The 27,283-nt window shown below is 36.3% G+C and overlaps 1 protein-coding gene across 51 annotated transcripts in view; it reads right to left on the bottom strand.

The window, feature by feature from the left end:
- Positions 1 to 27,283, bottom strand: part of NRCAM (neuronal cell adhesion molecule) — a 141,270-nt gene that overhangs the window by 53,721 nt on the left and 60,266 nt on the right. For 22 of the 51 annotated variants that reach the window (XM_040663785.2, XM_040663874.2, XM_040663954.2 and 19 more), the window contains exons 3-9: positions 10,669 to 10,857; positions 8,014 to 8,031; positions 5,855 to 5,960; positions 2,987 to 3,183; positions 1,990 to 2,112; positions 1,434 to 1,604; positions 928 to 984 (exon numbers count right to left, since the gene is read on the bottom strand). In XM_040663785.2, the coding sequence (XP_040519719.1) occupies positions 928 to 984; positions 1,434 to 1,604; positions 1,990 to 2,112; positions 2,987 to 3,183; positions 5,855 to 5,960; positions 8,014 to 8,031; positions 10,669 to 10,759 (763 nt within the window). In that variant the 5' untranslated portion in view covers positions 10,760 to 10,857. 51 annotated transcript variants of the gene reach the window in all.

Below are 27,283 nucleotides of genomic sequence, written 5' to 3'. Positions count from 1 at the left end.
GAACCAACTAATTGTGCTCCTTACTAACTGCAGTTAACACATCATCCTGCACTCAGGTTCATAGTTACTGTTTGTTCGTGAGTGAATACTTAATTTTTATGCAGAGAATTAAAACATTCTGTGTCCCTGACACAGTTCAGATTACAGTAAGTTACAACTTAACATATACAAAGACTCACTTGACAGAAAGACAAAGCAGAACAAACATTATGCATTTATCTCAAACAACATTAAGTGGGGAGTTCCAGATGCTCAAGTGCTGTGGCATCAGTCTCACCCCTCAGTAAGCATTGCTAAGCACAGATACCTGTTCAGGTGATTTAATTTGCAATACACAAAGCACCATTCAACATAGATTAAGGGAAAGTTCAAACACCAAACAAACAAACACATCTTTTCCCTACGAGGTTATTTACACAGATAGTATTAAGGTGTTTAGATTTTAATCAATTTCAGTTCAGTTTGACATTTATGAAATATATTAAAAATGAATGGTACATTGAAGAAGTTACTAAACACAAAGTACATCTGCTAAATGCTTAATTGTTGTTATCTATTATGCAGCATGTGATACTGAATAGTCCCAGTGATAATGAAAAAACCAAACTAATAGTTGGAGAAAAAATATTAAAAAGTAACATAATACAGAAGCAAACAGACAACCTGTAAAATCTGCCCCAGTGTGAAAGGACTCATTTATTTTAGGAGCTGGTATTGTTTATGAGACATACATTACAGTAACATTAAAACATTAACAGGTTGAAAGGACTGTGCAGTCCATTTTGCATGTATTATCACCAGTACTAATAGATACCTTCATTAGAAATTGAAAAGGAAGCAAAAGGTTAAGCAGCTACGGAGGTAAAGTTAGTTAACTAAATGCTACTTGTGAAACAAGGAGTATCAGTGAGGACCAGTATAACTCACCACCATAAATATCAGTGTCACTCAAATTAGCAGCTATAGTGTCATTCAATGAATCCACTGAAATAAACAGAATATCATGAAGAATGCATACAGGAGGGATAAATCAAAGTATTGGGAATCAAAAGGTGATGTTATGGCCACGGTGAGTTAATCAAATGATTGATTAATTTATTTCAATAGTTACAGCAGTAACAGATTGATATTCTTGAATATGAAAACCACTTAAAAAGTCATTTTTACACTGTATTTTTTCAATTGTTCATATCCTAGAAAATATTTCTTCAAAAGACAAAGCCTAATAGGAGGAAAAAAGACAGCTTTTAAAACAGATTATACATCAAGAAAACTGGAGATTACATTTTCAGCTTTAAAAAGTAATGAAATTTCTTATTCAGAATTAAACCAACAAAAACTCTATCATAAAACTACTAAAGTTTGGCAAGTCACCTGAGAATTCTGGATAAATACCATGCAAGTACGTAAGTATTAGGTGACGCAATACCTACTTGAAAAGACTTTTACAGAAATGGGTTGTTTCTGCTGTATAGTTTGTGTGTGATTAAATCTCGCGTAGCAGATATAGTCCTCACGGGTGTCCTCTGGTTGTACATTAGAAAAATAAAGGTCTCCATTGAGACCTTGAGAAACTCTTTCACTTTGAGGCAGCCTTTGGAAAGCTGAGGAAAAACAAGAAAACATTTATTTCAACTATAATTTCTCTCCATTGTTACGATCTGCAGACTCCGCATTTTTTCCATTATTCTTTTCTAGGTCTGTAAATCTGTAGACCTTCTGAAATTTTCTCTAGAGCTTCCATGTCCTTCCATTCTTTTCCACCATGTTAATCCACAGCTTACATTAAGATCTCCAGCTAATTCTGGCTTCATGCTTTCAGGCTGCATGTTTGCTTGTTTATTCGTTACTATAGAACTGGAAAGTCTGTATTTTAACTTAGAGGGAAACTCCATCACCTGTGGTCTTGGTAAGCAACAGTCAACTATATAGAAAAATTGTGTAAAGTAAATGTAAATTAAACTAGGTATACATAAAAAGCAAACTCACCATTATCCATCCAAAATATTATAGGTGGTGGTAAGCCAACAGGAGGTCTGCAGTTTAGTACTAGGGAATCACCTTCTCGAACATGATTTGGTTCTAGTTTTTCTTTAGTCCACAAAGGGGATCCTATAGAAAATAATTTTAACACACAGACAAACTATGAATTCAGAAAAAATCTAGAATTTAAAGATTTAAATTCTTAAATCTTTAAGACAAGAACTAAAAGCATCAGAAAGTAAAGTCTTAACATATTTACTAAATATTTAAATATAAATTGATTTTTTTAATGTTTTCTTGGGGGGGAAAACAGATTATTTAAAATAATTCCTACAGCAACAATTTACTAGATGTATAATCACCGATTCAAAATATTTTGACTAATCACCAATGGATCTACAACAGTATTGGAAAACTTCAATTATGATAAACCAAAAGTAATGCGCAAAATTAGGAAAAAAAAACTTCCTGAAAATAGTATTGTAGATGTGCTAGTAAAACTTGTGAGAATGGCACATTTCAAGCTGAGAAGTCTGAAAAACCGATCTGAGGAAAGCTGTAGAAGCAGTTTACCACTACTTTAAATCTTTGAGCTTTATTTTCCTTTTGTTCTCTCTCTGCTCTGAATTAAAGCAATTATAAAAAACATGGAATACAACGATCAGAAAGAAAGCAAATGTTGTTCATATCAGTTAGGAGCATTCAAGATTTAAAGTTAATTCCAGTTATAATTTCATAAATACAACCCAATTTTAAACATCTTAGATCATGAAGGTGTACTAAGAAAAAATCAGGAAAGCATTCTGGTCACTAAATATTCTAATTTGGGAGAGGCATTATCGAATCAGAATATTAACAATTATACAACACCTTCTAACGCTATCACTTTGATGACTTAAAGATCTTTTTTTAAAGAGAAAAGAATAAAATGAAGCAAAATGTCTATGAGAAAACAAGCAAATGTAAGACATTCATGTTTTATTAATATTAGATTTGGACTTACTAGATGGCCGTATAACAATATTGTTGGAAATGGCTGCTCCTCTTTCATTCCTTGCTGTACACTGGTATACTCCTTCATATGCTTCTGCCTTCACACCATTCATAATATTTACAACAAGGGTTCCTGAATTTGGTTTCATTGTTACCTGTGCATCTTTATCTATATCAAAATGAGTCCCATTGCGCGTCCAGGAGAAGCTACGTAATAAAAGAAAAGTTGCTTCTTGAGTTATCGCTTGTAGATTATATGGATAAATAATAATAAAAAAAATTAAGTCATTTTCAATAATAAATGGTATTTATTTTTTAGCAGGAAAGTAAGAATTGTTCCCAAACTAAATCAAACAATAAAGTAAATATAGCTCTTTTTTAATACAAACGATCTGGCAATAGTCTGAGATAATAGGCTTGGCTCGACTTGTTAAGAGAAACCATTTCAAAGCCAGCAGTTTTATTTTAAAAATTGCATTAAAAAATTCAGAAGTTAATCATATATGGAAAAGAATTGATTTATTTTCTGCTGAAGATGATACAGTAGTAGCATCTGCTAGAACTGATACTGCGAAAGCAGCATTAGCATTTCCATTTTAAAACCTATTGTTGAAAGGTTTTATAAACCTGCCTTTAGAAACTAGCTCTGGGCTGAAATGTGTCATCTCAGGGCCCAGCAGGAAACCTTTTCTCTTAATTGGTTTGGCCCCTTTAAAGTTCAGCATGTGAATTAAAGATTGTAGTGAGTTTGGTTCCATTTCACTATTCTAACACACAAAAAAAGTGTCATTTATTAAATGAAATTTTGTAGCCTTGTAGTTCATAATTAATCTGGTTTATATTGGTGTTACTCAAAACAGAAGACGTTTTGAAATGTAGCCAATAAAAAATGAAGACTATTAGAACTCATTTAAGAAACTGTAAAAAGCAGAGATTCACAGCATGCAACTTACAGTACTGTAAACACTGATCCTTTCATTTTAATTAAGGTTTTTAATTTTTAATTAAGATTCGTTAATGGTCACAAGTATGGTTAAAGAGAACTAGACTGATGTCTGTGAAGTTCCGAGCACTCAGTTTTGAATATTGCAAACGACAGTTCTCATACTTGTTACACTTGTGTAGTGTTTAGGGGGGCGGACTTGGGTGCACAGTGAATGAAAAGTGAACCTGATTCTCAGGGCTCTGCGAGTAAAGCTGCAGAATGCAGAGAGTCTGTAGTCTCCAGCTACCAACAGCACTGAGGAGTGTGGGAACTGTAACACAGCTTCAAATGAGAGATGGCACACCCCTGGAGTTCAGGTACATAAAAGTCAGAATCTTTCCTGCTCAAGCAAAAGGAAGCAGCATATCCAACAAGCTTTGTGCCAGTTCTCACTAATAAAAAGTCACCGTGGATTAACAAAACAATTCACTGGCTGAGAAAGCTGATCTTCAGAGCTTTGAAGCAGTTCAAATTACACTACACATTTGCAGAACCAGACTCAAGACCAATAGATCAGGTTGGTTATTGAACAAAGTTATTTGGGTATCTCATTTTTTAAAATCCGCAGAAGTAAGAACAACCTATTCTTCTCCCTTAGAAAAGCCTGAAGTTAAATCCTGCCCTTTCTTCTATCACAGGAGAATAAGGCAGTCACAGATTTGATGGGAAAGGTGAGGCTGTACAGCTGAGAGCTCTGGAATAGCACTCTGATATATTCTGTCTCATGGACTTTGCTCTTAGCTTCTTTGGTAGATCCAACCCAAAAAAGGTACTCAAAAGAGGCATCTGCAGAAGCAGTACAGGTGTCTCAAAGCATACAGTAACCACCCAGTCCTCCAGGTCAACCCTCAGAGTCTCGAGATGCCTGCTAATCTAAAATACTTGTAAAAACAGCAGCATTATGGCACTCCTGCCATTGACAGAACACTACAAAGGGTGACACTATCACAGAAAATATGCTTCTTTGCCATTTTGCCCCCCAGTATAATAATGACCATGGTCTGAAAGCAACGAGAAAGAATAATGTAGAAAAGCCCTGGTTATTCACATGAAGTACATCTAATGAGCTCAGTGTGTGTCTGAGAAGCAATTATAGGTTGACCTTGTGAATAAATTGTAGTGTGATACTACTGAGAACACAGAGATGCACACTTCTGTTTAATGACCCAGAAATCAGAAGCAGTTACTAGTAATGACAGAACATCACTGCTTCTGCTGCTTCCAGTGGAGGTATTCAGCACAAATATTTAGAAGCTCCTAATTTCAAATACTATATTAATACAGAAGATGATCAGGAATCTAATCTGAACATAGCAGTGCTATTTTTGCGAAGCACAGAACTCAAGGCTATGAAATACACGTGGTCAATGAAGGCCTTATCGTTTCGATAACTAATACATAATAATCAAATTATGACAAAATACGTAAGTATTCCAAGATGAACTTCATAAAACTGAGTGTTTCAGAAAACATTAAATTTGAATTCACACTGAATTTATTCAGTGTGCATTCTTCTTAAACACTACTACTATCTTATAGTATGGCATGCCTTTTCCATAGGCATTTACCTATCTGCTCCTTTAACAATCTAGTACTATTGTGTTGTTGTTAGGGCTCTGAAGAGAAAAAAACCAAACACACTACAGATACTTGATGACCACAGAAAAGTTTAAATCTCAAGGATAAGAATACTCAAATACATGCCACATTCTGCTAGCTGTTTAAATTACAGAGGTGGGGGCACATGCATGTTTCTGTGTATGCCAGCATATACATAAGCATATACTTCTTGTTTACCAAATTTACATTCTTATATCTTAGTTTTCCTGATCTACTAGGCAAAAAAAAAAAAAAAAAAAAAAAAAAAAAAAAGCAAAGTAAGTGGCTACTAACCTAGGAGGTGGTTTTCCTTTTGCTTCACATTGTATTACAATATTCTCTCGAGGGTCAACAATGTAATCTTTTGGAGACTGCTGAGTTATCGTTGGAGGTTGAGACACTTCATTGTGGAATATAAGAAACAGAGAGCAATTTAACAATATCTTCAAAGAATCAGCAAGACAGATTTGTAAGATTTTGGAGAAAGCAGAACTACAAGCAGCAAAACCATCAACAAAAGCATTGGATTAACGTATCCTTTGTATTTGGAGGCTGACGCCCTCTCCTCCCATAGTGTTGCTATTAACTTCCAATTGAGCTACATCACTTCACAGTGGAGGAGAATCTCAGCCAAGAAGCTCAATGGATATAATCTCTACACATCAGATTTCAACAGACCTTCATGAAGTTAATGGACACTGGAATTCTAAGTCCAACACATCCCAGATGAACAGTTGTGAGATATAAACCCACACAAAATATTTTTTAATGCACAGAAGGAAAAAAATCTCCATACTCCTTCGGCATTTCTAAATATTTGATATTTTTGCATATTCCCTACGGTTGTAAACTTTTCACAGATTTATCATGCTCAACATATTGAATTAATCTACAAAGCATGCTTTGAGGAACTACTTTTCAGGAGTAAAAAACGTTAGAAACAAAACAGTGCATAAAGGATGTCAAAAATAGAAACTAAGAGTTTCCAAACAGAGTAAACATGAAGAAAAAGTCTAGTACTGATGCTTCTAAAATAAAAACAATGAAAATACAGTCAGCCTCATGAATTGCCCCAAGAGAAACAGTATTTATGATTTATGGATAATTTCAAAATTAGTGACATAAAGCAGAATCTATTTGTTTGACAAAGTGGATGACGCTTACCTATTTATTATACCTATATAAGATATTTATCATCTATTAACTATGTGCATTTTTCATTGATAAATCATAGAATCATAGAATCATAGAATGACAAGGTTGGAAAGGACTTACAAGATCATCTAGACCTGTAAATACTGTTTGTAATATTAAGATAGTGAGAAATGTGACTTCCTCAGCACTATCAATCTGTTTATAGTGTAGTGTCAACAAAAGGAAAGAGTTCAATAACATCCTTGCTAACATCCCTGAGCAAATTTTTGCAAATTATCCAGCAATACATTCTGCTACTGCTTTGGGGTCATTTCTAGTCAAAGTATTTCAATCATTAGAGTTATCTGTGTCCTCATACCTCACTCTAGCTAGTTAACACTGTAAATCTGGGACTTTTAAGTCTTCCCTACAATTATACATGGAGAAAGGATTCTGAAGAAAGAGGTTGTGGTATGTAAAGCACTGCCCACAAGAAATAGCCAGAAAGAAAATTCAGATCATGGCATGCATCATAATGAGATGTAACAGCTAAGCAGGGAAGAACAGGCCATGCACAGCTAGGTTTTGCTCTTCTTCCTCACTGCAGAGGAGAAGCGTGATTAAATAATGATGGCAATGTCGTTACTTGATGAGTTTTTATGTACTTAGAGAGGTAGTGAAGATAGCCATTTTCCCTCTCAAAGGCAGTTCACAGAGTCAGTACAAATCAGTTGCTTCTGTGGGAAAAGCAAGAATACTATGAAAAGGGACGTGACATGAGCAATGTACACATATGGTATATTCCACCGGATGCATGTAAAAGACCTGAAGGCTGCCCTGCTGTGCTAGGCACTGAACTTAAAACTCATTAAATTGACCAGGACACTAGAGCTGCATAAGAACATCCCACAGAATATTTGGCTTACCAAGAAAACTGTATATTCTGGTTTTTAAGGACATAACTTCTCCAACTCAGACAAGTAAAATACATACACATATATTCCAATTAATTTATTCTTTTATCAAATATATTTACTCCTGAAAGTAGTATTAAAACATTGCTCATGCTGATATTTGTAATTTTAATGTTCAGATAGCATACAATCAAAAAATCATACAATCCATTTGTTCAAAACACAAGACGGATTTATGTAAAGTAGCATTTATTGAACACTGCATGCACAAAGCATCTAGCTACAGCAAACCAAATTAGGAGCAAAATGTCAGAATCACACATTTTGGACTGCATACTCAATTTGCAACACGGCCAGTATTAATTTCATCAGCACACAGTCTAGTTTTTGTGGACAAGAACTTACATTCTTCTAGAAGTTTTGCTTTTATTCCCCCATCAGAATCAGCAGATGAATGGACAAATGGAGATTAAAGAGAAACATTTGTTAGTAAAAAGAAAATGAGAATTTTTGAGAGGGAAGATAAGTATCTGACAAGTAAATTGGTCACCATTAAAAAGAAAACTTTTAGTATTGTAACAGTGGAGATGATGTAACCTGGTCCTCAACTTTCAGCAGCAATTTCCATTGCATCAGAAAGTTCAAGAGGAACTTTTCCGAAGTGCTGACTTTTTAAGGGCAACCACAATATTATGATTTTGGCCTTACAAGGACACAAAACATTGGTACCGAGGAGACAGCAAATTAGAATTAATGGAGTGCATTGCCCTCATGCTACAGCCAAAATCAATCTACCCATATGACCATATAGAAGAACAAAGAGAAAGCTTCAGGCTAAAATTACTCTTATAGAGACGAAAGCATTTAATTTTACTCAACAGACATGCAATCTCTTTTAGTTTGAAAAATAACTAAGGGGAATAAATTATCTCGGTTGTCACATCTTTATTGCTTATTTCAAATATTTTGCATATATATCTCCTCATCAATAATGTTTCAGAGCAAATAAACTGCTTTCGAACAGCTACACTGTCAGGCATTCGTTACCTACTTTGAGACAGTGAAGAGCATAGGAACCTAACATGAATGAAATGTAATCAGCTAACCAAGTGTGATCTTACCACTGGGTCTCTGCAGTGGATGTGTGGGGAAGACCCACAGAAAGAAGAACACAGTCCTTCTAGTGCTCTCCCAGATTCCAATCTAACCATTATATATGAAGTAATAATGCGATTATAGACATACTTTTTGTTAACATAATTTTTGGCAAAATTTCAAGTGTTTGACCTTATCAGATCTCAACACAGTATTAAACACGGAATTAAATATTAAACAGTATGGAACAGGTTAATTGAGAGTTAATGTAATACATCTTAAACAGCTATTCATTTTTGTCTGTTGATGCATTTCTGGTTAATTTAACCTGAAGTGCTGCTTGATACAGAAAATATTAGAATGGTGCACAATTTACATTAGTTTCTAAACTACAAGGTGTTAAAATAATATGTCTAGACTGCAAAAACATTTGTGGAGAAAAATTATGTTTAGAAAACAAAGTCTTTTGTTCATCACATTTTTAAGGCTCTCTAAAAACCTCAGTTTAATGCACTAATGGCATTCACAGTACTGCAAGTCTATTGTCATTTAGATATATTGATAATATTACAGAAATAAAGGTCATTGATTTGAGAGGCTTGGAAATATGTTCGAAGGCGGAAAATCACACCAAAGCAGCTGCACTTCATGTCAATGATTATTAAGGAAAAACATGTATTTACGGAAGGTAGGCAAGTGTCAAAACCATGGGGGTAAAGAAAGCCATGAGGATTAGAATCATAGGTGAATTTACTGATGTATTAATTCATCAATTTAATGCCAACCCTGATGTTCTCTTATCTGGTAATTAGTTTAACAAATGAATAGTCAATGTGAGGTGCAACATGGTTCACTGAATTCTGAAAATGTGATCATGCTTATAATAAGAAGAAAATAACAACCTGGAGCATGAATAAATTCATAGAATTAACTATTACGGCTTTAAGACAGTAGCTACTATTGCTTCCTTTTCAGCACGGAGTGTTTCTTCCAAGGCCTGGTTTCTCATTGACACAGACCAGAATAAGACATAAGAATTTCAGATCTTAGGATTTCCCCCCTTCTAGATGTTTCCTGACTGATTATTCTCTCCTGCTCATCACATATGCTTTTATCATCAAGTTGGGTACTTAACTCTTTTCAGATGCCGCTTGGAAAATCTAAGAGACTAACTTACTCTTTTGGATCAAAAAGAAAGATGCTTCCACAGTGTGAATATTTGAAGATTTTACTGGATATCAAATCAGCGCCAAGGTTTTTAACAAATTCACACAGAATCACAGAGTGGTTGAGGTTGGAAAGGCCTTCTGGGTCAATCTGGCCCAACCTGCACAGCAGGGACAGTCAGAGGAGGGTGCCCAGACCCAAGACCAGGTGGCTGCTGAAGGTCTCCAAGGAGGGGACCCCACAACCTCTGGTCAGCCTGTGCCAGTGCTCTGTCACTGCTGCCTGGTGTTCAGAGGGAACCTTCTGTGTTCCTGTTTGTGCCCACTGCCTCCTATCCTGGCACTGAGCACCACCAAGAAGAGCCTGGCTCCATCTTTGCACCCCCATTTCAAGTGAATTGAAATTGCCAATACAATAATCATTTCATAGATAAATAGCATATAACTAGGATTCTCTGCCCTTCTTCATTCTGATCAATTTAATAAATAATGATATATATATCATATATCTAATGCTATTTATCATTATAAATCATTTAGTATGCCTATTTAATAAAGACAGACGAAATTTTGGTGTATTTGTGTAAACTTCCTCAAGCAAATAGTGTAAGATATTTTATACAGTTTTTGAAAGTCTTCAGTAAATTCATGTAAACATTCATCACCGCAGTGCCCTGACTGAACTGAGCAAACACATTCCATATTTAGTTTCATGTTGGAGCTGTCTTCATTCTCCTGTACAGAACTTTTTTGTCTAATTTTCCAACAATCTGCACTTATTTAAAAAGCTAATACTTACAATCAAGAGGTACATCCAATGCAGAAATCATTTGGCACAGAAAGAAAACCAAGGAAGCTTTGCTTGCAGATATGCTCTTCTCTTTCATCATGATTTTAGGCTCTATTGAGTAAATCACTCTTGATGAATGAAGTCCAACTTCATTAGATTAGGTAGCTTGGAATAGTTATGTAAATATAGACAAGAAACCTGGTAGATAAAGAGACAATAACAACATGTAGATACAGTGGAATGATCTCATGTCATTAATATTATTAAATATCAGCAATCTACCTATTAAATCCAGTGATGATTACACCATGTAGTCTACTGAAGTCAAGATCTAGAAGTTCTTAGGGCACCTAGATCATAATACTTGCAGCAACTCCTAAGTAACTTAGTGAACACCTACAAATTTGTTGAATGGAAATGCAAATGAGTTTTCTAAGAAGGATAAATCATCAGTCCTAGGTAAAAACCAGCTGTAGAAAACTGTATACTATATAAACTAAAAGTATATAGAAAACTATAGAAAATAGTAATCTGATGTAGTTTCAGCAGATTAGAACACTACATGCCCACCTAGTCACTTTCAAATACCCTGCGTAAGTCTTGGAAAGTTATTTTAGGCATCTGTTCCAATGAGAACGCATCTGGCCACAAATTTGCTGTGTAAGCTGTGGGATCTACCTGAAGATTTTAGTTTGACAGCTTCTTCACTTTTGAACTGTTTCTAATAGACAGCTGTAGTCTGAACACAGAAGACTTTCTGGATTACCATGCTGAAGAGATTGTTTACGTACTGTATAGGAACCCAGGCTTTTATCCCTGTCAAAACAGATAACATTAAAGTAGGTGCTTCATCATATCTAGTCTTAACACCAAAATCTAATTAACTAGGAATACATTATGAATCTTTCTCCTTTACTATGTAAAGAGGTAACAGAAACAAAACTCAAGGGAAATCTGTTCTTTGAAGTGGTCTAGGTTTTTCTCAATAAAATAGCATGAGCAATCATATTAAACCAAGATAGAAGAAAGATTCTGATTCCCTTCTTATTTTCACTGCATCCAGGACCATGCTGTAACTTAGAATAATTCTGAAGTATTAAAAGCTAGATGCTGGTAACTCTCATCATCACTGCTGACCTACAAAGAGCAGTAAGAATATAGTTTTAGAAATCCAAATGTTGATTCTCGTAAATCAGACATCAGCTGAGAAAGTACTTTCCAGATGCCAGACTGACAAGAAACTTCATAGTGATCAGCGTGAACTTACCCCACAGATAACATTTCCCAACTACGCATACAAATGGAAAACATGATGTTATCACATCCACAAGGAGAAAAAGTTGCAGAGAAGCAGTTGCCTTAAAAAATACTGTATAGAGAGATCATTTGTGCTTTCTGAAGTCACCTAAAGTAGTCTATGTTAAAGATTTCCCTTAATCTTCAGTTCACAGAAAAAAAATGTCTCTTAATTGCTGCTGTAAGTGGGCTTTCTCTTTGTAGTCTTCTGATCATAGCCTGGAAATGGAAACCAGCACTGAGCTGTAGAGCACAACCTCTCAACCTGCAACAGCACATCAGACTGATTCTTATTTTTACTGGCTGTGCTGTGAGTGTTTGTTTTACAATCAAAGAATCCCAGCAGGTTAAACTTCTACTGACTAAAGCAGCATGTGAGACAGCAAATTGTTTCTTTATATTCAAAGCTATCTACACTGCTGCACATCATACTGAAACAACTATGTACTCATCATGGTAGATATGGCAATTACAAAGCTCATCAGAAGAGACAACACCTGAGTTCTAACACTTGTATACATATTTATACAAAATGGAACAGCATAGACAAGGTGGCCAGCCTAACTCCAAAATACCTAATAGGTGATTATGGTGCACTGCAGGGAACTGTGACAAATGGATACAGACTCTCCTGGAAAAACCCTCTCGCATTTTAAATAAGCACTTCAAAATGCTGATTGTTTTGACTAGAGAAGGGGAGAAGTGTTTCTTCCATTCCACTGGTAGCACCTAAGCAAGCTGGTTGCCTTCCTATGGTCCCTGCACTGACTTCATTCAACTGACTACAGCTGTCTGCTCTTCTTCATAGGGACTATGTTTCCACAGACTGCCCTCCTGATCTTTATTGAACCTCCTCATTTCATCAATGCAAGTTCAACTTTTAATTCTGTATGTTTTTACAAGATGCTCTCTCTGTACAAGGTATCTGACCTTAAGGATTTAGGGGACACTCTTTGGACTGTTTTGCAAGTGAACTGAGACTTTTACTGGTTCTTCCTCAAGCAAAATTTCATTCTCTTTAGGAAAGTCTGAGAATCTAATTATCCACTTTACAGTCTTGTTCTTTCATTGTGCAAAGGGAGCATTGCAGTAATTTGAGATATTTCAGAATTAAATTGCATTCCCTTTGAACAAGTACAAATGAATACACAAGCAGTGTATTGGGTATGTGCAATTAAAGTGATTGTGAAAATAATACTCTTGAGAAAATGCCCCCCATCATCTACTGCTGCTATTGCATTGTTCCTGTAAGATATCTGTTGAGTTTGCTGCTGCGATGTTTGGATGTGATATGGGAATTCAACAAGCAGCAGGAGTTACCAAGCTGAGCTTGAACACTGACTTGTCACTGCAGACAGAAAACATGCCCAGATGACTTGTGATAGGACATATTTAACTGAAAATGATTTTAGGTTTGTCAGCACAATTGCATGCTCTTGTTGAATGCATTCATAATTAAATCTGACATAATTTAGTATGAATGCAACAGCTGCTGACTGGAACTAAACATTGTTTTGACATAATATTATCCGCTACAAAATAGGCCAGGCCTCTAAATGCAGATCAATGTAAATGCCTCAATTTCAAAACCTGAAATATTTATATAGCAGATTGCCTGCTCCTTCAGCTGATTTATCTAACAACTCTCATAAAACTCAGACGTGTTGTCCTACCCTTTTTATAGAAAAAAACATAGATTTTGATAGCTCATACTATTGACTGATTTGCACAAAATAAGATTCTCTATGCTTACGTACTTCTTATGTACATAATAAAATATCACTTGCTATATCTTCTGTTCCTCATGCTGAGATGATGATAGCATGGACTAAAGGTTAAAGCTATGGTGTAGGAAACAGGAGCCAAGGTTAGTACGAAAATATGAAGTATAATAATATTTCATCATTAAGTGTAAGGTTGGATCTCAATGAGACTGCTTCTTATGTATTCAGAAGGAGCTAGGATCAAGTGAGAGACATCTAATTTTTCCCCATTTTTTGTTTTTTATTTCAAAAACGATACGGTCACTTCTCATGAATGAGCCGTAGAAAAGACAATGACTGAGGGAGTGAAAGTGCCCATGAACTTGAGGTAGAACATTTGGCAGCAGCACAAAACATATTTCAGTGCCAGTGATCTTTTTGCTGTGACTCATAGGTCTGGACACTTGAGGTCAGAAACACATGGCCTGTTAGCTTCCTTCTTAGATGGATTATTTGCATCCCACAGTATTTAGAAACAAAAATCTGGCTCACTCAGTCATCTCAATCTGCCTTAATGATTGCTTTGTCTTCAGGGTTATTGCTGTTCTGCCAACCTTCAGACCACCTGCTAATCTCAGTGTGTAAAATTACAACTGATAGAGTCAGCAGACAGAATGTTAAATGTCATTGGCCTTTGCATTGCTCCTCATGAGAACACCATGGGAAAACCTCACTATCATTGATGCTCCTTTAGTGACAGTTACATATTAGGACCTTCTAACTAGTCTACTGATCATTCAAGCTTGGTCCATTTCATTATACAGATAAATTTCTGTATTTACTAATCAGTTTCACCTGGCAATAAGTAAAATGCTTTTCACAGTCTGTTCATCAACAGCATCACCTTATCAAACTTGTAATTTTATCAAATATTAAAAGATTAAGATCAGGTTTTCATAAATTAGTCGTTTTACAAGCCCTACTTTCCATAAAACTATGTTGAGCAGAATTAATTTTACTCATGGCCTTTAATTCCCTATCAGCTGAATCCTCAATCAGCTTTTTCCATATGCTCACCATGATTTATATCAGGCTATATTTACCCTGCTCAATCTGCTTGTCTACTCTGAATCTGGGCAGAACACCAGCTTTCTTCCAGTCTCAAGGAACGTATTAAAAATGAAAACCTGTGAACCAGAAATCTCCCCCACTGTCTCTTCCAGAACTCAAAGACAGACTCATCACACTGAGATTTGCTGGTTAAAAGCACGTATCTCCAATATGTGTTGTTTAATATCCATTAATGGCTACTAGTGACTAAAAAAGCTCTCTATCCCAATGTAAAATATGCTTTTTCTTCCAATTTCTTGTGATATTCATAATACTTTAAATTAACAGTAAAAGAATAAATATTTCTGAAGTAGCTCACATCACAGTGCTAATCCTGTTCTGTTCTTAAGACTTATACCTTTAAAAATAAACCCAGTAATGGTCTCCTTATGTCCCCTGTGGCAATGGGCAACACATCTACTGTTAGGACAGAAGCTCTTTCACACAAGTGCCAAAGTGCCTACACATCTATACAGTCCCAGCACAATGAGACCCAGTTGTCTTTAGTGTAGTGTCAGTAACAGCTACTAGAGCAACACCAAAAGGCTCCATCAGAGTCTCATTTCACAATGTTGGTGGGCTGTGCTTGCACCAGGTGGGCTGACACCCACCCAGCAGACACAGACTTGCACAGTCCACACCTGATCAGTCTTTTATCAGTGTTTTTTCAGGGCAAATGGGGTATAAATGAAGGCGTATGGCAGTTTGAGAAATTCTGTAAGTACTTTCATACAGCAAATGGGAGACAGTAGGAAGCCCCTGTGTTTCAGTTTAGACACTGTTTATCTTTTCCGCATTGACAAGGAACAGGCCGTTCGGGTCCTCATTTGTTCACTTGTTTTTTTTTGTTGTTGTTTTTTAAAATTTATGTATTTTATTTTCTCCAAATACTTCTCTCCTTTTCTTCTGGGAGTCTTTCAAGTTGTTCTTCTCTGAACCCTGTGACACTTTATAGCTGGAACTGCAGCTCATTAGCAAACTGTAAGCACTGGGATACAGCTAAAAAAGCAAGAATGTAGGCCTTCAAAATTCCTCTCAGCACAGTCTTATTTCAAATGTCTGCTTCAAAAGTGCAAATGCTATATTCTAGAAATGCCCAAAAATGCAGAGCAAAAAAACAAACAAAAAAAGCTAAGTGCAAAGTTCAAACATCTGTAGGTCACCGTGTAGAATCAGCCACAATCCACAGACTGAAATCTTGTCTTCAGAGCAGCCACTTAGAGCTGCTTCTTTAAAAGACCACAGCAGGACTGAGCTGTCCTTTTACAGTTGTCTCGAATATTCCCTGAGGACCTACACTGGATTTGGGCCCTGTGAGGATTTAAGCAGAGGAGCATTTGTTTTCTAGATCCTGCTCAGATTAAAGTATAAGCTGCTTTGACTGGAGAGATTACATACACGGCAGAGCAAAGCTGTGGATACCTCTCAAACAGGGAGGTAAAGCTAGTAAGCCTTGCAAGTTTAGATGCCTTCAGAGTCAAATCGGCAGCTAAATGGCATTTTGGGATTGAAATTCAAACTCAAATGTCTCCACTTTGCTTGGGTGCTTTCTGGTGACCTAAATCCTGCACTGCATTCAATGTTTTTCACCATTTTTTTTTCCTACTTATTTACACCAGAAGATAGAATAGAGCATGTGAATCATGTTTTAATGTCATTTGTTTCATTAGTCCTTTAGTGTCATGAGCAAATAGCCTGTGCAAATACCCACTGACATACCCACTGACTCTTCTCCATGTATGTGTATTTTGCTCTACTTCAAAACATTGGTTAAAGTGACTGAACTGAGTGCAACTTGTTAAAGCAGCTGAAGGCTGTGGGATTACACGGGATGGAGTGAAAACACAACTCACATGGGTTTAGAATAACATTTGGGCTTGAAGTGCATCACTAGATATGGTGCTTAAGGGAAGTAAGGAGTTCAGTTTGATCATTAAATTTCTTGGTGAGTTAAAAATCTCTCAGAACGAGTGTAAGAAAACAGAGTAAGAAAACACATTTTTACAGCTACCTGGATGTTCAAAACAGGTATCCACATTGATGCATTATTAGAACAGCTCTTCAGGTCATGCTTTAAAATCATTAGAAACATGTAAATGATCTGGTTGCTCACTACATCCCCTCCAGGAGGTCTAAGTCAGACTGAACTTCAACAAGACAAGGCTTTCAAGTAGCCCATTTCTTTCTCTCTGAAAGTTTTGCAATACAGAAAAGAGGTGTTTGTTGCTTGTGAGAAATAAATCTATGAATCATCAGACTGCTGCTGTAGCAATACTGTGCTGTGCTAACAGAACCAGAAGGAAAACTGCAGAGTGGGCAGGAGGAAAATGCACCATCATCCTGAGTGAGGGCTGAACGCAGTGCCTGCCATTCGTTCCTCATAAACATGCAAAAGGGATGCTCAGAAATGCTCCCTGAAATGCTAATTTCTTTGCTAAAGAGATATGACTATGTTCTTTTTTTCTTTTTTCTCTCTCTTTTTTCTTAATTATTTTTCTTTTAACGCAGCAGAAGTCAGAGCAAGGGATTCAAAGAGCTTGCTTCTCAGAAGATAATGCATTCTGTGTTACTCTGGTTAATTACCTCTCTACATCCCTACAGCTAACCCCAAAAGCACTAACTGTCTAGAAGCATTCCTGCAATCCTAGAGATATTCTTGTGAAAAGCTTACTGTGCAAAAGAGCAGAATCTGATTCAAAGATAGGGAAACTCCTCCCTCTGGGAAGTAGAGCAGAAACCACTAATATTAGCGTGAAATGTCAGAATAGTTATGCTAGGGAGGAGGTCACTCAGAGCAGGGACACTGCCAGAAACTGAGGACTAAGGCATTCTGTCAGATCTAAAACCCTAACAAGTACATGAACAAAGGAGGGTAAACAGCACTGAGGGAACACACTGTACAAGCTCCAGAGAGCTCCCTGGGTAAGTTTTTGGGAGATGGGGGCTGGGCACTGGGCACCTACATGTCATATCTGTTCAGCAGGCAAAGTTAGCATGCTTGCTATTTTTAATTAATTCTATTACAGGAGTTAGCTGTGAGCTTTAAATCTCTGCACACCATTAAAAAACAAAATGAAAATTTACCAAGAGCTCAGATCCACACCCTTCAAAGCTTCAGAAATGCATCTGCCTGTTTCACGGAAAATGCTGGTAACATTAACAATGATTACAGCTGCACAGCTCAGGCCTGTCCCTGCTCTCATTCACGCTCATTCATCCTACTGCTCTTCCCAGCAGCAAGATGTGATGCCCGAACAAGTACAGCAACTCCTCCAAACTTGCAGATACTGCCAGCGTTGAGCCACGTTTCACAACCAGGTCACCACGCTCAGGTAACCACACTGAGGGTCACCTCTGCAGAGATGACTACCACCCTGACAACAGCAAAAAGAGCGAGACCATCTGATGAGTTTGGGATATAACTACTTTTCTATATAAGTATCTCTAGTTCCCCTCACTCTCAAGTAATTCATTAGATGCAAATTGCTCATTATTTTTTATCAACTTCACAAAAAATGCTGGCTGCACCTAGCCACCTGGAATCTGCAGACTAAGTAAAGCAGGGAAGGTTGGCATTCAGTCTTCCATTTTTACTATTGCCTTTGTGTGTTATTTTTAACATTACCTTACAGACCTTCCGGGTCCCTGAACGCCTCTTGCAGTTAGGGACACTACAGAACTTTGTGGTAAGAGCACACAACATTGCGGCAGTGCAACAATGTGCTGTGAATGGCACAACCCTGCTGGTATCAGCCAGTTAAAAGCTAACTTATTCAGCTGGCACTTGGGAAAGCAAAGACATTTGGTGGCTACTCTCCACAACACACACAGAGAAATAGAAAGAGCCACCAGAACGTGGGTCAGTCCTTCCTTGCTTCACACTGATAGGATTTCCCCCATTCTCACTGAAGAGGGCACACACACCCTAGCCAGATGTATCCTCTTCCCTCTAAAGTTGTTAATAATGTCAGTCCTCCATTAGGTGGCAGGTTGACCCAGAGAGACAGGGGGTGGGTGCTGCTCTGTATGTACTTGGAGCTGTGGAGGACAGGCAACTGGCACGAAAGCGTGGCAATGAGGTGGGACATAGCAAATAAATAGCAGTGTCCATGGTTCCTTAGGTGGAGGGGAAACGCAAGAAAGGAAGCATTTGTGTATTTAAAGGCATTAAGGTTGGAGTTACATGTTAAAACATTACAGATAGAGACAGATGAATGTAAATAGAAATTTAGAGATATTCACATAAAAACATGACACGAAAGTCATTTTCCAGCAGGGTTCAGTCACAATCTGGACATGATTGGGTCTAAAACAGACCCTGCAACAGCCCAGTGGGTTGCACATGAGTACTTGTTATATCCATATTCTCTTTTACAGGAAATTCACAGTGGCAAATTACGTCAGTGTAGATTACACCTTCAGAAAGGCTGAAACAGCATTATTGATATTTCACAGGAAGAAACAAGGAAAAGGTAAAACATTGATATTGCTGTAATTACAGAACATTTACCTGGAGGCTTCAAATAAGTTGTGGATCCACAGTGGATCCATCATAAGGCGAATGCCAGCAACTTTTAAGTACACTGAGAGATGGTACCACAGATCTGCATCCAAGTGACACTTCCACAGCCCTGATTGTATCTCTGAAGTAGAACAGCAGAAATGATGGGTATCCTCCTCAGCATCATGCTTTTCATTAGTCAGCACTATGGGCCAGCCTGACATGAAAGTGAACATTCTTAGCTCAGGGCAGGAAAAGTGCCCTGGATGAAGTAATAGGAAGCAAAGGATGAATCAGTGTTTCCCTTTTTATTACTTTCAACCAGAGTCATCTGTCATCTACAACTACCAAGTCTATCCCATCCATTATTATCTATTTACCCAAATGATAGACCCAAAGTTACTTTATTCTAGCAGGACAAGTTAGAATAACAGATACAATGCAATAACATTGATATTTTTTGGATTAATCTCTCACTCTACTGGTGTTCCTCAACCAGAACTTCCACTGGCTTCATCAGAACTTGGCCTGATTAAAACTCTAAAGATTTATTCTATAATCTTTATTGCAGTTCATATTTTTAATTCTGCATTCCTTAGCCATTTTCTTGTATCTGCAACATCAGAGACATAAAAAAAAAAAGTAATTCCAAAATATAAACGAGGGGCTTTTATAAATGTGTTTCACATTTATATAATTTGGACAATTTACCTGCAATTATAGTGTTAAAGGATTAACACTTCTTTTATTTTAATGTATTTTATATATATATATACATATATATATATAAAATAAGCAACCCTGCAGCTTAATTCTCACAATAAATCTTGTATTTCTAATAGAGATTTTAAAATACCAATATCAATCACAAAGTTTCCAAGTGAGAAATGCTAACTTATGTTCCCATGCTGATGTCTTTTCATTTTAAAAATATTTTATATGTTAAGAATATTTTTAATTTTGTGTTCATAAGAATCAGCGAAGGCACTCAATGCCACTAAAACTACATAATTTTAGCTGTAGTTTAACAAAGCAGCGATCGGACAAAGCCAATAACTACATCCTGAGTGAGCTTTTTTATACAAATCATTAATTCAAACCTTCAGGGTAAAAAAAGCTCATTTATTCACTGAGAAGTTAATCTAGTTTGTATCCTAACTCAGAAATAGCTTTTCCTGCATTTTTATGTGTGTATGCGATTCATTAATGAAAAAAAAAACTTACCCAGGACTTCATATCTATTATGTAAGTAAACATTATACTTTGATGTAAAAACGTACAATGTTCACAGATTCATTTGAATTGCATATTCACACTACCACAGAGGAGATAAAAGAAATTTCTTTCACACTGCCGTGTTTACTGCTATTTTCTTTGGCTTGTTACAACTAATTTATCCTTTAAATCAAGATCTCAAACTACACACATGGTAAGAATAGCAATTTTTTTTTTCTGTTTAAAATAAGTTCAGTGCACTTCTTCACTGTCACACCAATGGCTATTTTTCCATTCAGTGTATACTTTCAAATTCTCTGTTTTTCCATTATACGAATATTATGCTAAGTAAAAATAGTATCATCCCACAAAATTAACATTAAATATTGAATTAAAGAAGGAAAGATTCTTCAAGGTAACAGAAAAATTGCAGCATTGCAAGAGGAAAACATGAAATCCCCAAATCAATTCAAAAGAAGTCTTTCTGAAACTCTGCTCATAGTACTACATAAGTACCTTACAACTACACCACAAGACTTGCAATCCATACTGCACACAGGTAACAGCAGATTGAGTACTGCGTTAATTTTTTCCATACTCAAGAATGGATACATTTCATCAAGTAAAAATAAAGCAGCTTGTTATTTATTTATGACAAGACATTGATGCACAGAAACAAAGCAGTACGAGTTCACCTCACAACAGAACTCTTACTCTCAGGAAAACAGTTGTATAATTAAGCATTAATTATAAAACCATCACATTACTACCACAAACTATCTTTTTTTTCCCCCATAATCCAGGTTATTTGCCAAGTTTCTAGACAGGCACTGCTTAGTGCATATCTAATGGATACAACAGATTTCTCTTCGGTAAAATGGTTACACTCCACAGTAATTTCTCACAGCACTATTAGTAAAAAATCAATTCAGCAAATTCTGCCAGTTATAATTTTTGCACGGTAATGATATTTCATGTGCATTTTTCACAGAAATAAGGTAAAAACATTTCAGAAAGATAAACTTCAAGAAACCATGAATGGGAAAACAAGTCCTTAGAAAGTGAAAATAAACTAGTATAATATTCCAAATTAGCTTTGATGACATCAAATACTTGGCTGTGTTTTATGGCTTTTATAAATTCTCTTACCCTGCGACCAATTTTACAGTCAATCTAGTCATAGAATAACAATGAATCACAGCAGCTCGTCAGTCAGACCCCTGGTCTTTGCGTATCTTCAAAATTTGATCCTACAAAGGAAAACACAAAGAACTGCTCGTTCACCTTTTGTATAACACCTATGAGCGATACAACTGCCTTAGCATGATACTATCCTGGATTTCAACATGTGAAGAATGCAAAATTGCTATAAATCAACATTAAAGGCTAGAATGATTTTCTCAGCGATGCTAATTTAAATTGAGAGAGAGATGCCATTGCCCACAGATTTTTAATTTTACATTGAATTGCCTTACTGCTTATACACCAGAGAAACCATGATATAACTAAGACCAGAAAGTACTCTTTAATCTTCAATATAAAATTAAATTCTGCTGGTTTTCCAATTTATCCAGAGACTTAGCACCACTTAAAATAGTGCTTTGTTCTATTCATTTTAATCAAATGTTATTTTAATTGGGTCTGTAAGGACATGTAGAAACTACTGCACTAATGGGAGAAATCTCAGTTTTGATCTCCTGTTCTTAAATCTCTCAAATCAGCCGTTGTTTTTTTCTCACCTTTAACTTCCCTTCAGGCATTATTCCCCAGGGTTCCACACCTTCACTTCCCATTTCAGATTATCTCAGAAGAATAATGTATCTGAATGCAAGACTTGTGGGGATAACTTTTGTAATTTTTGTACGATCTATGGGAAAGAATTAAAGGCTTACATAATGCTCTGGGAAACCCTACACAGGGCATACGGATAGAGCAAGAAGAAGACAACTCTACTGAGCGTGTTGTTTCATGGTGGTTATGAGGGTTGCTATTGTATGCATCCACTATGAGATCAAATTACGGCAAGAAGCAAAAAATCAAGGCAGGACCTTAAGACAACCCGTTGGGAATGTATGCCTTCTCTCCCTCCCCCTGGTCTAAGCATCTTCCCTTCTTGAAGGCAGACAGCTGCTGTCTTTTCTTTCTTCTTGAAAGCTGTAAGCTAGCTGGATGCCTCCAAACTGGAGGAAGAACTGCTTTCAATGCTGCTGAGAGAGTAGCCACCTATGAAGGAGGGATATGAGAAAGAAGACAATCGAGGAAGAAATCAATCAGACCTTAACTAAGGACTATCTACCCCATATGCAGGCAGAGGCTCTGAGGTATGGTCCTCCTTTGTAATAAAATACTAAATTAATAATAAAATACCCTCTTTGAGAGGGACATTTCAACAGCTGAGACTGGCTGATAACAGCTGGAGGCAAAATTGGAGCTCTCCTCTCCCACTTATTCTCTCCTTCTTTAGCAGTACATTGACTCAAACTGTTTCACTGCAAATATTTAGTAGTTTACTGTTTTCCAGCCTAAAAGATAAAGCAGTTCATAATTATATTCTACAATTAAGTTGGCTTCAATTTGTGCAGACAACGTTTAGACTGAAACTAATAGATTCATTCATCATCAGAGAAAAATTTGAAATAGAAAATCAACTTACATCTCTAAGTGCATAAAAAACAATGTTGTGAATATCAAGATAGATAGGCATTAAAAGTCTCAAGGATTGAAGTTGTTTTTAGGGGGTTTGTTCCGGGGTTTTTTTGGCTTAATTTTTTTTATGGGTTATTTCAGTATTTTTGTCATTTGAGATTCTGAAATAAACATTTCACACTACATTTTAGATGGAATTGGATCTTGTTCATGAATGGGGTTATGTCACATTGGCTGTCTGTGGAGCATTCACTGGACACAATAGTGAAGAAAACACTTGCAAGATTCCTCTCCCAGAAGGAAAAAGCATAAAACAAGCACTGATATATTTAGGACACATCAATAGAGCATACGAAGACTTTTCCCATAACCATCAATAGCAGAAAAGGAAAGAGTTAGTGCCTTCTTTAAGATGTACACCTTTACATCTTGGGATTTTCAATCAAGAGTGGAACAGAAGGACGACTCACCTGTTTGCATCCCTTGTTATTTAACCAAAAGTTCTATAGGCTTTATAATGCATCACAGGGAATCTCTGAATTCACACATCCCATTTTTAAGTTCATAATTGGTTCTTTAACAGGAGCTTATTGTTGTAAAAAGGGACTGTCTGGAAGCATTCTCTACAAAACTGTAGTGAAGGTAAAGACAAAGTAAGACCTTTTCACACTATGCTTTAATCTTGGTATTAGGTTCCCAGCATTAGGCTAGGTGCAACAAATTACGTGTGTTTCAACACAAAATGCTTGCTGCGGGGCAGTTGCCATGTAAGATAATAAAATTTCTGCTTAATTAAACTACATTCCTTCCTTCCTCATTGGCTTAAAATCTTGGCTGTTTTTAACACCGCAAGATATATTTACATAAGTACATGCTGGGAAAAGTGTGATATACCCATTGTTTAATTCAAAAAACCAGAATTTCCAGACATAAAGCCAACAGCTGGCATTACTGAGATGCTCTGAACTTCAAATGTGTGCTTTCTCACATGTTTAATCAGAGAAAGTTTACCTAAGTCACCGCACTGGTTTAACAGAAATATTGAATGTCATGGGGAAATCTAGAAAGAAGGAAAGATTCAAAGATTCAAAAGGGATAGAAAAATAGTTTGAATATTGTCTAAAACTGAAACAATCATAATGCATTTAGTACAGGTGCCTTGATGTAAAAAAAGCACCTAGTGAAATCTTAGTTGAGAAAAAATGTAATTAAATCTGAACTAACTTGACTGCTGAGTAAAAAATGAAGTTAGCCATACAATTCTCATTGCTACTATGAAAGCATTAAGGAACAGAATATGAAAATGTTTTGTTCTTTTCTGCCAACAATTGAATCCGTAGTCTTCTGATTATCAAAGTACTTTATTAGAGGGTACATTTAAGTCCTCTATCTTCCACATGTCCTACACATCTGCAGGTATAAAAATGGAGATTCATGTAGACTAGAAGCAACTACTTTCTTTAAAGTCATACTTCTCTGCTTTGCAGGGAAATTTCAGAGCATTACAAAGTTAGCTAAACTCCACAAAATAAAAACAAACTGGAGAGGAGAAATCAGGACTATACATTCAGTGGCCACATTTCCTTTTTTTGTGAAAGTGGTTCTTACAACTCTCTCCAATGTTGCCTTTCAACTGAGTGAAAATGTCGCTACTTAAATTATGGTGGATTTTCATACCTGACTTGCTCTGAACTAACGACAAGTAGTTGCCAAGAAGATACAGAGGGATCTGGAGCACTTTTTTCTGTGCCTCGATGCAACCTTCTACCCTCTCTCCATGCATTTGGTTTAAGAATTCTAGCATTCTCAAGTTCATCAATCCAAGAGAAAAGAAATCTTGGTAAGGAAAGATTAGGTTCTGATCTGACAGAAACCACCCACAGAGGATAACCTCTTTTGGATGACAACCTGAAATTAAATGACTTGAAACATTACTTTATAACCATACCCTCAGCATAAGCCTAAAGGCTTGTGGATCTGAGCAGAGTCAATGCCTTACTGAAGTATCTCCATCACTCGAAATTGACTACATTCCCAGCTGAAGTGCTGGTGAAGAATAGTCTGCAAAGTCAAGGAAAATGACTTCAGAGTAGAGTAAAGACAAAGAAAAGACTAAAAGTCAAAAAAAAAAGACTAAAAGAATAATATGGGAAATGTTGATTTTGCCCAAGAGGCGTCTTGGTTTGTAGGTTTTCCAATTTAAAAATATATATATTTTTAATGGATTTCATTTATATATGAGAGTCTACTGTTCAAAAATAAATCAGAAGCCGCTTTTTTTTTGCTCAAAGCTGTATAGACTTTTCAGGCAGCATCCTAACTTAGAAGATCACTTTCTTGGTTTCAGAAAGGGTCATGTTTTAGGTAGTGACACTTTTCAGCCTATGTTAAAACTTCTTCCTCCCTTTCAGCATGGTTGTAGTCTTCAGCTGATTCAGTTCTCATCAATGTGAGCAAGCACACATGCAAATTAGTCTTAGATTAAATTTGAAGGAACTCTTTTTTTGTGTGTTTCATTTGATTGGAAAAACATTTTGAGTGGAAGGATGCTCAGCTCTTTAACTTTGTTATAAAGAGTAGTAGATAAGGATGACAGTATCAAGATGGCAATAAATAACCTTTTTTTTTTTTTGTACTCTAAAGGTAGTTAACTTCTTAAAAATGAAACAACAGTGGTGCTACTAACATTTATGGACGGTTGTTGACAAATACCTGAAATTTTGCAGGAAGCAACCTACTGAACCGGTTCTAGTTTAAAAGACACAGAAATTCATGATTAAATTCTTCATATGTGGTCTTATTTAATAAGGAATTCAATGCAGAAGACATTAACCTTTTCTGATGAACGAAGGTGTACTTTTTGAACAGAGGTGAATGCACTCCTTCGGTAGTAAGAGTAGGTGGATTCTTCCCTTTTGCTGCTCAACTGAGATTAAGTGCTGCAGTAGGCAGATACAACAGGAACTTTCTACTGTTCCCAGAGCTCTTGCCTATCCTTTTTCCAACCTCTTGTGACTTGTTTTAAAGGAAATTATATAATAAGCAATTCTAAATAAGATACAAATCTCATTTCTATGATATTTTGCCAGGCAGAGTACATAATTTCTTTTTTCACTTTGCCACTAGATTAGGTCAAGGTAAATTGTCTGTCCAAAGTCAGCAAAAAGTCTAGTATAAATTTTGATATGAGAAGGATGTATCCTCTTTCAAAATATTTTTTCTTTTTTAATGCACAGTTTTTTTGGTGGCATTTCAAAAACGACCGAATATACTGAGAGCTGAGTGGATGACACCTTTAAAAAATGCTTTCTCTTTCTGTGGCTAAACATATGATAGCTTTTTGCAGAAATGTGTTTCATGAATAACACTTTATAGAAATCCAGCAAAATCAATTATACTCCAAACTTTTAAAAGCCAAAAGCCCATGAACTGTAATTATTTTAGAAACTAAGTGGCCATCAACATTTTTATATCCAGCCTTTGTTTCTTTGTTCTACTACTGTACACTGTCATTATCTATTCTTTCTGAAGTATTAAAAGGCTTTAGAAACTGCTGATACCCAGTCATTTACTCTTTAGTGAACTCAGAGAGCTTTACAACATTACCAGACCACAGCACACATCAAAAGACACTTAAGCTACTGCAAAACAGGGCCCTGATACCAGACAGATGACATTACTGAGCCGTCACAGTGCTCACATCTGCTAATTTTTAGAAGATGCACAAGACTTCATGAATCCAAAAACAAAAATCCCTGTGGAATAAATGTGAGATGATGTATTCTTCAGTGTGCAGTATCTAACAACGTTTCTGCTATGGAATCCATAAGTGCTATAGAGATTGGTAATTTAATAAAAACCTGAAAATGTTGATGCTCCATAGGTGCTTTTCCAAATACAGCAGGTTTTTTTTATTATTTATTTCACAAAGGAATTTATGCATTGCAAAACAAAGAAAAAGCATAACCTTTTCGGAGAATCCCTATGTTACAAACTTTAGATTTCATCTCTTATAACAGTGAGGGTATGTAATCCTTGGTGTTTAATTAACAGTCTGAAATCCCCTGCTACATCTCGACTGAAAGCAAAGTGATACTGAAAGCATTTTTTTTTCCCTCTGATGACAGTGTCAATACAGCCCAAGCTATTACAT

This window comes from Gallus gallus, chromosome 1, assembly GCF_016699485.2.
Source record: "Gallus gallus isolate bGalGal1 chromosome 1, bGalGal1.mat.broiler.GRCg7b, whole genome shotgun sequence".
Classification (NCBI taxonomy): Eukaryota; Metazoa; Chordata; class Aves; order Galliformes; family Phasianidae; genus Gallus; species Gallus gallus.
Note: the sequence above shows the minus strand (reverse complement) of the source record. Positions and strands in the feature narration are given on the sequence as shown.